This window comes from Lithobates pipiens, unplaced genomic scaffold (genome assembly GCF_037356315.1).
Source record: "Lithobates pipiens isolate NorthernLeopardFrog02 unplaced genomic scaffold, aLitPip1_a1.2 Scaffold_19, whole genome shotgun sequence".
In the NCBI taxonomy this organism is placed as follows: domain Eukaryota; kingdom Metazoa; phylum Chordata; class Amphibia; order Anura; family Ranidae; genus Lithobates; species Lithobates pipiens.
The window spans coordinates 345,022,839-345,035,933 of record NW_027507764.1 but is presented as its reverse complement, the minus strand read 5'-3'; the positions used below and the strand labels follow the sequence as shown (position 1 = coordinate 345,035,933).

The following is a 13,095-nucleotide window of genomic DNA, read 5'->3' as shown; positions in this document are numbered from 1 at the left end:
GGCCCCTCCTATTCTCTCTCTATACCTCTTCCCTGGGCCAGTTGATAAACTCCCATAGTTTCCAATACCACCTCTATGCCGATGACACCCAGATATATCTCTCCACTCCTCAACTCACCCCCTTAATCTACTCACAGATCTCCAACTTACTGAATGACATATCAGTATAGATGACACACCACTTCCTCAAACTCAATCTTTCTAAAACTGAGCTTGTTATATTTCCTCCTTCACGATTCCCCCCTGTGACTTCACCATTAATATCAACAACACAACCATTGGTCCCTCCACACATGCCAGGGTCCTGGGTGTAATCTTTGACTCTGACCTCTCCTTCAGACCCCATATCCAATCACTGGCTAAATCCTGCTGCCTTCACCTTCCGCAACATCTCCAGAATTTGACCCTTCCTGACTAATGACACCACAAAGCAACTCGTTCACTCCTTGATTATTTCCCGCCTTGACTACTGCAACTCTCTCCTTAATGGCCTACCCTTAAGCAGGCTATCCCCCCTTCAGTCTATTATGAATGCTGCTGCTAGACTAATACACCTCACTAATCGTTCTGTGAGTGCTGCCCCTCTCTGACAATCCCTTCACTGGCTTCCCCTGCCCCACCGTGTAAAATTCAAAATGCTAACCATAACATACAAGGCCATCCACAACCTCGCCCCATTTACATCACCAACCTCATCTGCCGATATCGCCCAAATCATCCCCTCCGCTCCTCTGAGGACCTCCTGCTTTCTAGCTCCCTTGTTACTTCCTCTCATGCCACCTTCAAGACTTCTCCAGAGCCTCTCCCATCCTCTGCAACTCCCTGCCCCAGTCTGTCCGCTCAGCCCCTACCCTGTCCACCTTTAAGAGTTCCCTGAAAACTAATTTATTCAGGGAAGCCTATCCCACACCCACCTAACTGTCCCCGAGGCACCCCCATCAAATCATTCTCTGCAGCTATTACCTTTTGTACCACCACCCCCTCCCTTTAGAATGTAAGCTCTATGATCAGGGCCCTCCTATACCTTTTGTATTGTACTGTAATTGTGTTGTCCCCCCTATACATTGTAAAACGCTGCATAAACTGTTGGCGCTATATAAATCAATAATAATAATAATATGCTTTCATGCATGTTGTATTGTTCTATTTATGTCCTATTTGGTTTATTAATAAATATACAGATGCTTATATGTGGATTTGCTTGGCTCCACCACACATCATTCATAGTCCCAACCCCCCCCCCCCTTTTTTTTGCATTGTCATGTTGGAAGGTAAACCTTCTTCCCTTTGACAACTTTTTGCTATAGGGCAGCGGATTTTCCTCAAGAATTTGACGGTATTTCGCCCCATTCATTTTTCTTCTATCCTGACAAGTGCTCCAGTCCCTGCTTCAGAGAAAGACCCCCATAACAGGATATTACCATCTCCATGCTGTACTGTAGGAATAATGTTATTTGAATGGTGAGCTGTATTGGATTTCCGCCAGACATATCATTTGGTGTTGAGGCCAAGTAATTAAATTTTAGTCTCATCTGACCATAACACCCTTTTCCATATGGTCTTTGAATCTTTCAAATGCATTTAAGGTGGCCATATGGTCAGAACAAATCACATTTAGCAGTGGTAATAATACTTTTTCTTAAATGTTTCACTGCACTAGAGGTTTGCTTGACCCATCACCCACTGGTTCAACTGTTCGCACAAGACTTTCCATAGACTGTACACAATGCATAAGTTCTTCCTCGCATTCCTCATATTATATCATATATTATATATCATATAATATTCCTCATATTATTTGTCACTCTTGTTAAATGTTCTTATCCTATAATTTTAAGCTATTTTCTCTCTTGGTGAATATTAGCTCTCATAGTCATGTGCTTAGGCTGCTTTTATACTTTCATATAATTACAACTTCAAAATCGTGTAATTTCCATTACGATTCAACAGTACAACTTCGTACAACTTAGATGCGATTTCGACGAAATTTTCGGGGGGGGGTTGTTAGGATTAAATATTAGGAAATGTTACATTTTCCCAGTAAAATGCAACAAGGAAACTATTACACACATATTACAAACATTACAGTTATTGTGTTATGCTTGCACAAATGTTGAGACTCAAAGCTATTTTTTTTATAAATAGACCTCTTAAACATAACTGTTAACCAACCAAGGGTTGAATGGGACCAGTAAGCTATGTTGTATGATGGAATACTGTTAGAATTCTTCACTAGAGCATTGCTCTTTTTTGTAACACTTTGGCGGGACCATGATTTACATGCTTGGTAGGTTTGTTTTGCCTTTGGTAAAACACATCACGAAATACACATAAAACTGACTTCAAGGCAACATCCATCAGCACATATATTTTTCAGGCCAGATGGCTAAGTTGTAGCAGAAAATATTCAGTAAATTTAATATTTTGTATCCTATAATGATTAACTACTGCTTGCCTGCAGGCAGGATAGTGAAAACATAATAGAACGCAGCATTGAATTGAAGTTTTCAGTTACTGTAGGTCTGACAATAATAAATAATAAAATAATAAAACAATACAAAAAATGATAAGCATGAAAAGGACAAAGGCACAGGGCCTACATAACAGGGTTTAGCCAGTTAAGGCCCGCCCTATAGCAAATGTACTGCTACAGGGCAGCCCCCCTGCACAGAATTTTATACATTTTTCATTTAACTATATACCATAGTTTGCAGAGGCTTTTACAATCAATATGCACTTATACAAAAATATGTAGCAGAATACACATTGGCCTAAATGTATGAAGAAATTCGTTTTTTTTCCCCAAAAAATGTATTGGATATGCTTTAAAGGCACAATATATATATATTTTTCAAAATTTTTAAGCTTTTTTTTTTATAGCACAAAAAAAAAAATGCAGGGGTGATCAATTACCTCCAAAAGAGAGCTCTATTTGTGGGGGAAAAAATTATATACATTTTATGTGGGTACAGCATCATAAAGGGGAGTAAATCTTCCAGAGGTGGTTAAAGAGGTTTGGCAAACAGAGGGGTTATACAGTTTTTGAAGTAAAAACATAGATATGTTACTTACTCAATTTAGTGTAATAAAGAAGCATAGGAGAGATTTCAGAGGATGGTCTAGAAGAGTAAGGCTGCAGACTAGTAAGCGGATAGCGGGTATTGGACTATCTTCCAGCCCTCTTTCTTTCGTTTGAAGAATTTTGGGACAGTATTGTTCTGTCATTATGGCAGTCATAGCAACTGGTGGGGTTGCAAGTACCTTGACAGTAATTTTGCTCAATATGCAGACTGGGTAGATGTTCCTTATTATGTCTGTTTGAGTGTCAATGAACTTGTTATTTATTCAAGACTGAATCTATGGTTAATTGTGCAGTCGTCTAAGGCGTGGTTGCAAATGGAGGCCTATCATACAGGTTTATGGAGATACTGAGTTTTACGTAAAGTGCCCACAAAGAATCTATTAAATCTGCTTAGAAGCCACTTTACTATTTTGTGTTAATAGAGGACTGATAGTATTTTTACAAATGCTATTATTTTGTCAAGTCTAGCACAGGACATTTTCTATCATAAGGAATGAGGAGCGAATCTGTGTTTATCCTCTCAACAATATTAACCACCTTACCTCCTGCCCCATGCTCATATGGACACTGGAGAAACAGTATAATAATGCAAGGTGTACATAATTAATACTTAAAGATATTGGCACAGCTGTTGATTATGTATTACTAATCACCCTAACTACTTGTTCCAGTCAACAGAGCCTTGTAAGGCCATGCTTAACTATGACTGTCTTTTATCAGTACCAAACTCTTAATAATACTATATATTTCCTTTACTGTTAAACCAATTCAGTAATGGCTTTTGTATTCATTATTATATCTATGAGTCTTATAATAGATTTTTTTATGTCTTCTCTACCAGGCTGTGAAGAGGAGAGACTGGCACTTGAAGCAGCTCTCATGTATGGTGTCAAAAAGGAAAACCGAGACGAGCTACAGCTGCTCACCGAGCATGACACTACAATAGACTTTCAGGAAGATAATGCAGTATTTGGCAGTGACTTCAAAGTCATTTTAACATTCAAGAATCAAAGCTCCAATCTGTATACAGCATCAGCCTATCTAACTGGACATGTTGTATTTTACACTGGAGTCTTGAAGTCAGAATTCAAGAATAAAACCATTGAAGTAACTCTGGATCCTTTTTCCAGTAAGAATTCAAATTCATTTGCATTGGATTTTTATTAATTAGGGCATTGTTAACACAAAGTGAGCTGAGTATTTGATCCTAGAAAGCATTTTTGTGTCGGTTGCACAAGCACAGTCCACGTGCACCACTGCCTATGTTAGTCATTGAAAGAACACCAATATTCTTCTTACTGTATTACCAACTCAACCAAGTCATTTTAGCCAAAACTTTTTTTGCTTAATTTTGAACAGTCATCAACAAAAGTGCAGTACAAATATTAAAACAGGTAACAGCAGGAAATAAAACCATGATTTATAATGAAAACACATTTTAGATGTTTTACACTTTGTATGGTGGTGGAGAAGCTTAGTTGTAAACTTGGCAAGAAGTCCAGGCCATGGCAACAGGGGCCTAGGATTTGGAGGCTTAGTAAAAACAGTTGTTTACAGCAACTATTATTTTTAATTTACACAGTAATCAAAGGTGCAGTGCCATGATGATAACTGGGTTAAGGAAATTGGAATGGTGAGAGGTTCGAATTTTTAGATTACTTTCTCAGACAGTGTAAAATATAGTAATGCACAAGGATGGGTTCCATAACCAATTATCTGAAGAGTTTCAAAAAGCGGATTAATATATGAAACGTACAGACATTATCACTGGATATTTTCTTTTTATAAATGTTTTAGCTGGCTATTTTATGTTTAAAGGGAACGTTTAGCTTTTCTAATTGTCTCTGGGAAGATTTGCTTGTCAAAATGGCCTGACATTTGGCCAGGACAGGAAGACTTTTGGGGCTACCTGCGGGCATGTGCAGACATCATCAGGTACCTTCAAATTATACCTGCATTATTTTGTCCTCTTTAGCCCTAGCAACAGATTCTCTTATTGGCTTGTGTTAGGGGTCCAGTTAGATGTTAAAGCATTATAATATTAATAATATTATAAGGTATAATACTTATGTCCTGGCTCTGACAGGCTCTGTCACTTTACTTTTCTCTTCAATGCACTGGGTTGTGGGTGGGTCCTTGGCAGCCTCATGTACAATTCAGGACTATTGACCCTGCATAGTACTATATGACATCACTGACCAATACCAGCTGGAGCGAGGAGTAAAGTAAGTATTAGAACTTATCCTCTAGCCCTAGACTTTTTCTCCCATAGTGTTTTCTCCCATAGGATTTTTCCTGCCTAGAGTAGATTTTTAAAATGTAATGTAAATGAGGATTAAGTGACGGAGTCTTGCAACTTCATTGACTTTAGGGGTGCGCATCTTCACTGGCCTCACGATTAGATTTGATTACGGTTATCCTGTCCACGATTCGATTCTATTTAATTCTGCGATGCATCACGATTACTGCACGCGGTTTTCATCCGCAAAATTCAAGCAGTCAGAAGAACTACATTTTTTAAATTGTATCTGTTCTTAAAAAAAAGACAACACTCCCTGCATGTAGCAAAGTGTAAACACAGCATGTGTGAGGTCAGTTATGAGCAAAACCGTAAATCATACAAAAAAAAAAAAAAGTATTAATGAAGTTGTGATGTGAATCAATCACTAAGACAAAAAGACATGTATAAACTATAATTAATGAAAAATTTGAACATAAAGCGGAGGTCCACCCTAAAGTGGACCTCCGCTCATCGGAACCCCCCCCCCCTCCGGCGCCACAATTGGCACCTTTCAGGGGGGAGGGGGGTGCAGATACCTGTAGAGTACAGGTATCTGTACCCACTTCCGGGATAGCTCTCTGCGGAAAGGGGCGTATATTACGCCCCTTTCCGCAAGTGCCCCGCTGCCTGCTGGGAAAACACACAGATCTCAGAGGCAGCGGGGACTGTCCTTATTGCGCAGCGCGGCTCGCGCATGCGCAGTAGGGAACCGGGAAATGAAGCCGAAAGGCTCCATTTCCTGATTCCCATACCCAAGATGGCGGCGGCAGCACCCGAGATACGATCTACAGATCGGCTTCGGGTGCCGACATCGCGGGCGCGCTGGACAGGTAAGTGTCACTATTTTAAAAGTCAGCAGCTGCAGTATTTGTAGCTGCTGGCTTTTAAAAAAAAAAAAAAACGCGGAGTCCCGGTGGACTCCCGCTATAATGGTGCATCAGATATGTGTCTGACTTAAGTACCTGATGATGATGACAGTGTGCACTGGTTTCCCACTGCAGCCTGTGAGGAGGACAAGCACGGCCTTCCAGTATTCTTCTGGCTGCCACTGCCCGCAGCAGCCTGTTGTGAGGTGGACAAGTGCAGGACGCTGGCTTAGGTGACCTGCAGCAGCCTATGTGACAGTGAGCCGAGGCAGACTTTCTGGAGACCGGGAGCCGGGGACAATTGCTCCACATGTCTCCTCTCCTGTAGCAGCCACCTAAACACATGGCAATGCGGCTGGGGATGACGTCAGCGGGAGGCAGGAACTGAGGGCGCAGCTAATGCCCATGGCTCAGTTCGGCTCAGTGTGGAGAGGCAGGGCACAGCGCCTTTCGGCTACTTTCAGGTCTATTCGGAGAGGCAGGGCACAGCACGGCACGTAGAAGACGTCACCCCAAAATCTATTATGTTTGTCGCAGCATCGATGCCGAATCGCGGATGGCCGAATTTCGATGCATCGATTCTGCGATTAAATTAAACACCCCTAATTGACTGTTAAGGCTACTTGGGAGAAAGAGCTTAGAGCAGTTTTTGAACCTGCTGTGACACCTTAATAAAAAAGAGAGCAAGGTTTCACCACACAGCAGCTCTGGTACATTTTTTGAATGTCAATTACCATTAAATTTTTTGACATGTTGCAAAAGCCCTATAATGTCTAGAATACCTTTTATACATGCATTGTATAGGAAAAATAGTATATTTTTTGCTTGTTAGACCTTGCATTGCATAAGTCAAAAAAAATAACTACCTGCCTAAAAAAACAATTACAGTAACTGAAAGTCATGGTTATTATCCAAGAGATTCACTGACATATCATTCAATGCTACATTCTCTTAAAGTGTATTTCAATCCATTAAACATTTTGGACAGACTAGGGCAGTGATGCCTTGGCACCTTGGCATCCCAGATGTTTTGGAACTACATTTCCCATGATGCTCATGCACTCTGCAGTGTAGTTGAGCATGATGAGAAATGTAGTTCCAAAACATCTGGAGTGCCAGGGTTCACCATCACTGGACTAGGGAATGGTTGAGACCCCTATCAAGTCCAACTGGGGGAAAACACCTGTCCTGAGATCTCTCCAAAGTAAGGGAAATCACCTCTTAGGCAATTGTCAGCAGATCAAGTCTCTCATCATCATTTTTCCCATCTAATCCTGTATGGGAGACAACTAGATTTTCCCTTGCTTTCATAGCTAGTGATAGAGAAATAGAGAAAGAATCAACCCATCTATAAAATCCTACAGGGGTCAAAAGCTCTCATTACTCTATTAAAGATGACAAAAATTCTGGCTTTCAGAACCAAACACTATATTATATGGTTGTGCATCAGTTAAAGCGGAATTCTAGACCAACAGCTAAATAATCAGATAAGATGAATATAATGGAACAGTTTTACCTACCAAAGGATTTGTATTTTTGTTTATCCATTCTTGAAATTTTACACAGACCTTTCACAAAGCACAGCCAGATGGATGCCAATCTTTGCTGTTTTACAGTTAAAATGTGTAGAAGGTATACAGTGGTGTTTTCTCTCTACCCACAGCCTGCTGAATAGACAGAGCACCAGCAGACTGACCGAGGTTGATTTACTAAAGGCAATTAGACTGTTCACTTTGCAAGGGAATGTTTTCCTGTGCTTAGTAAATGAGGTGAAGCTCTGCTGACTTTCATCATCCAAACGTGTGCTAGCAAAAAGCATTTTTTTAAATTTTCCTTGTATTTTTTGAAATGTGAACTTTTACCCCATACACTGAACTCTGAGAAAATCCACTTGGAAAATGCACGTGAACAGATTATTTGTCTTTTAGTGGATCAAACTGTTGCATTTAAAAATAAAACAATTAGTGACGCATTAACAAATACATTGCTATATGAATATTTGTTTTTTTATATATGCATGGAGTTCCGTTTTAAGAAATGAGGAATAATAGCACAAAGAAAACTTTTTTTTGCTTGATCATTGCAAGAAATGGTATTTAGAAGAATAATGTAATTTAATGAGAAGGAAGAAATCACTGCTGTGTTTGGCAGCTTCTGCCATGTGGGCAATACGTTTGAAGGAGCAATGCTTGGCATAATCGGCCAAAAGATTGTATCATTTTAAAGCTAAACGTGCTGACATAGCTTTTTGAAGACAGTAACATCTTTATGTATTATTAAGCTTACCTGAGGATATATGCAAAGCAAAGCCTTGCTTTGAAAGAATGCCATGCAATCAATATTTATTGCTGTTTTCATCCTTAGCAGTAACAGCAGTGTCAACAGCATGTTTTCCTTACAAACAACAGCAGACTTGCTTCAGCTAGATGAAATAGTGCTCACCCCGCTATGACTTTCCATCTTTGTCATAGAAAATCCCTCTTCTGATTACCTATGGGAATCGGGGTTACAGTCAGGTCGTTGTGGCTTTATAGCAAATCCTGCCATATTTCAGTCATTCAGCTTCACTGGGCTATTAGATATATACTAAATTATCAATGACACACCAAGGAAGTGTGAGGACTTTTTGAAGCAAGATCATAAAAGTAATACAGCTACTGCCTGCTCATAGAAACCTAACATTTCATCGCCAATACTACCATAGGAACATACTATATACTCCATTACCAACCGCTTGCACGTTTTAAATAATAACAAATCAAATGCAGTCTGTTTAAGGCCTACTGACTGTTCAGTGTAAAATAGGTAAATACATTCCAAGTTCAAAAAAGAAAAGATGAAACGTTTTAAGCTGTAATTTTAAATATATAGAGTAAGCACACCACATAAACAAAATGCTTTAGCAATGAATTTGTATTAGGCATATACATACAATTATACAACAGGTATAGATATCCCAATATGGCATATAACAAAAAGCATTATATAGCAAAGATATTTACTCCACTGTTGGATCACAACAAAAAAACACATTCATGCATATAGGTAGACTGAGCTACATTTAGGGGGTTATTTACTAAAAGAAAATCCACTTTGCACTACAAGTGCACTTGGAAGTAAAGTCACTGTAGATCTGAGGGGGACATGCAAGGAAAATGAAAAACAGCATTTTAGCTTGCACATGATTGGATGATAAAATTAGCAGAGCTTCCATTCATTTCAGATCTACCCCTCAGATCTACAGCGACTGCACTTGAAAGTGCACTTACAGTGCAAAGTGGATTTGCCTTTCGTATATAAACCCCTTCGAATATATAAGAGCTGAAGTTCAGAAATACATACATGGAGTTCAGCACCCAGAATAGAGTAATGAAAAAGATACATGAGTCAGACCCTGGTGAAAAGAGAGTGGAGGAGGAAAAACCAACATTTCGGGGGATATAAGAACCCTCTTTATTAAGAACCAGTTCAAGAATATATATGTGTAGCATTGACAGCATAAAGTATACACATTGTTTTAGTTTTGGATGAAGTATAGAAAGGTTAGAACCCATTTAAGTTTTTTTTTTTTTTTACTGATGGTGCATGTGAATCGGGTGCCTTGACTAAACACACAGGAGTTGATTTACTAAAGGCAAATAGACAGTTGCCCTCAGCAAGTGCAATTGCTCCAAAGCTTAGTAAATGAGGTAAGGTTTTCCTTCGTAAAGAGTACCCAATCACGTGAAAGGAAAATTTAAAAAACAGCATCGTTGCTTACACGTGATTGGATGATGGAAGTCAGCAGAGTTTCTGCTCATTTACTAAGCTCCGGAGCTCTTTTTCCCTTTAGTAAATCATTCCCACTGTGTTTATAGTAGGTATTTATTGCTTTCTGTGTCCCCACTAGAGATGTTCAATCTTTCTATTTGTCCTAGCAGTCATTGTCATTGGGACTAAAAGTGAATGAAAATCCAACTTTTTTAGATATCACTGGAGCAGGAAAAGAGGGGAAATCCTTCAATAGAGCCAGTGTTCCTGTGAAAGGTTTCTTGTTGTTTCTACAGTACAGACGTAAAGGGTAATCTACCCAATGGGACCTAGGATGCAAACAAAAAAGTGTTTGGGATTTCAAACATTCCCTACTCCATCCAAAATGAAAAAAATATTTTGGCTATATGTACAGTTTAAAGTAACACATCAAGACAAAAACATGGGGGCTGCTGTTGCTGATTTCCTTATGAAAATGCTGATTGGTTGTTTGTTTTGCTGTCTTAAACACTTGCTCATAGAACCTAAGCAAGTGTGCAGATCCGAAAAGTCAGAGAAAGTCAGATGTCTTTGGCCTCATGCAGATTGGGTGTTTAGCTCACATCTCAGATTCCGGTGTTTGCATGCGGGCAGAAGGAATAGGTACACCATCCAGTTCTGCCTATGAGTCTATGAGATGCTGAAAAATGCAGTGGATGGATGAGGCTGGGCCCTTTACCAAGTGGTATTACATTTAGGACTGTACATGCCCAGGTACCATTGTTCAGATTGCAAAAAGTCTGTTGCCCAGGCATTCATAGCTGGGTGCATATGGCCCTAAAGATTGCTACCACTTGGTGCACCATCCAGCCCCATTCAGCCCCATCCAGCCACCGCGCAAGAGATAAAGGCCCAGTGTGTATGAGGGCTTTATTTGCATACTTGTTCAAGATCAATGATTTGAAAGCATGACAGCGGGGTAATTAGTGTTTTCTAAGAGAGAGGTCAACACTGGTAGTCTCTGTTTCTTTCATGAATGGCTTGCTTAATGTGACATCTGATTGAGCATTAAGTATTCAATGATCAAAAGGTAAAATTAGCACCTTTGACAGCTCTTACTCTGTTTCCCAAGCACAGATCGTCACAAGAGTACTCAACAAGTTTACTACTATTTCTGTATTGCTTCAAATTTTTTGGTATGAATAGTAATTTGAAAAGAATGCCGCGCACACACTACCAGACTTTTCGACAGACTTGGTTCGGCAGACAATCCGACGGACTTTGCAGCTGAGGTCTGCCGGACTTTCAAACGAACGGAGTTGGCCACACACGATCACTCCAAAAGTCAGACGGATTCGAACGTGATGATGTAGAATAAGGAAGTTCATAGCTAGTAGCCAATAGCTGCCCTAGCGTTGGTTTTTGTCCGTCGGACTAGCATACAGACGATCGGATTTTTTGACCAGACTTGAGCCCATCGAAAAGATTTGAAGCAAGTTTTATTTCTAGGTCCACCGGACTTTTGGGAAGAAAAAGTCCGTTGGAGCCCACACACGATCGAATTGTCCGACGGATTCCATGATGTCTATCAATCATCTAGTATTTAGAACTTATTCTAAAAAATTGTATTTTAATTAGCAGAACATCATTTCGCTTATATTTAATACTAAGGTTCATGGTAAAGCATTATAGAAAACAATTATAAATAAGCAGCGCTAGTAACTAAAATAACTTAAACTTGTATACAAATGTAATGAATAAAATATAGTGCTGTATGAATAAAACAGTGTTGATTTTGCAAATAACTCAACATATGTGCAAATATGATAGACATGGAAAGACAAATCCAAATTGAGTCACAGTGAATGAAGCACTAGTGAGTAATCTATTCGGGGTGAAGCACCTTTTGTAGAACATTGAAATTTGTCACTATTTGGAACAGCAAATTATTTGAACACTCAGTTTATGGGTGGAGTCCTTCTTATGAATGGTGGAATGGACACTGTGGTTTAATTGAATTGGAATCAATTTGGATTTGTCTTTTCATGCTTATAACATTTGCGCATATGTTGAGTGATTTGTGAAATCGGCACTGTTTTATTCATACTGCACTATACTTTATTCATCACATCTGTATATATATATATATATATATATATATATATATATATATATATATATGTTTAAGCTATTTTAGTAACTAGTGCTCCCTTATTTGTGCTTTAATTTTATATATTGTATTATTCCATTTAAAAAGTAGCAGCTTTGACAGGGAGTTTTTTATATGTGTATTTTGTATTGAGTGTAGTGCTACCTGACTTATATTATTAAAAAGGATTTATGTTTTAGAGCAGTGGCTCTCAACCTCACTCCTCAAATACCCCAAACAGGCCATGTTTACAGGTTTTCCTTTATCTTACATAGGTGCTTTAAATCTGAGTCAATGGCTTGGTATTTTGGACAGCTATTTTATCTAAGAAAAATTCCCAAAACATGGCCTGTTGGGAGTACTTGAGAACTGAGGTTGAGAATTACTGTTTTAGAGTGCATCCTTTTCTGCACATTACTGCATTTAAAACACTTTTTGTACAAACTGTTAAATTTTTAATGTGCCTTAAAAGAAAAATAAATGCAAATACAATTTGTAAAATGTGCTATAATGCAGTAAAATGTGCTAAAGGACAACAGAACGGTCGTTAGAAACATATGCTAAAACAATTCTATATTAGGAAGTCAATGTCAAAGTTTAGACCAGGGTCTCCAAACTTTTCAGTACGAGGGCCAAATTGTATATTTTACAAACATTTGCGAGCTGAAAAAAGTCATTTTTAGAAATGAATGAGTCCACCCTTTCACCCATCAGGTTCCCCATCATACCCTCCCCACATCAGAGTCCCCTCTTACATCAGGGCCCCCATCAGAATCTCCCTTACCATTGTAAGGCTTATAGCATGATATAGCAGCAGGACAGAAGCCAATGCAGGTCTGGATGGAGCAAGTTTTGTCCTCCGGTGAATGCTGGGGCAACCATGACATTGGTTACTACAATACTGGCATGAACCTGCATTGGAGATTGTAGGGGAGAATTCAAGCAGAGACCATAGGCAGCCTCTGCTGGCCTCATTCCTTAATATATG

At 39.2% G+C, this 13,095-nt stretch overlaps 1 protein-coding gene across 1 annotated transcript in view; it reads left to right on the top strand.

Moving 5' to 3' along the window:
* F13A1 (coagulation factor XIII A chain) overlaps positions 1-13,095 on the top strand; it is a 223,360-nt gene that overhangs the window by 167,178 nt on the left and 43,087 nt on the right. Inside the window, exon 12 of the mRNA XM_077492144.1 lies at positions 3,924-4,211. Within this exon, the coding sequence (XP_077348270.1) occupies positions 3,924-4,211 (288 nt within the window). The remainder of the gene's footprint in view (positions 1-3,923; positions 4,212-13,095) is intronic.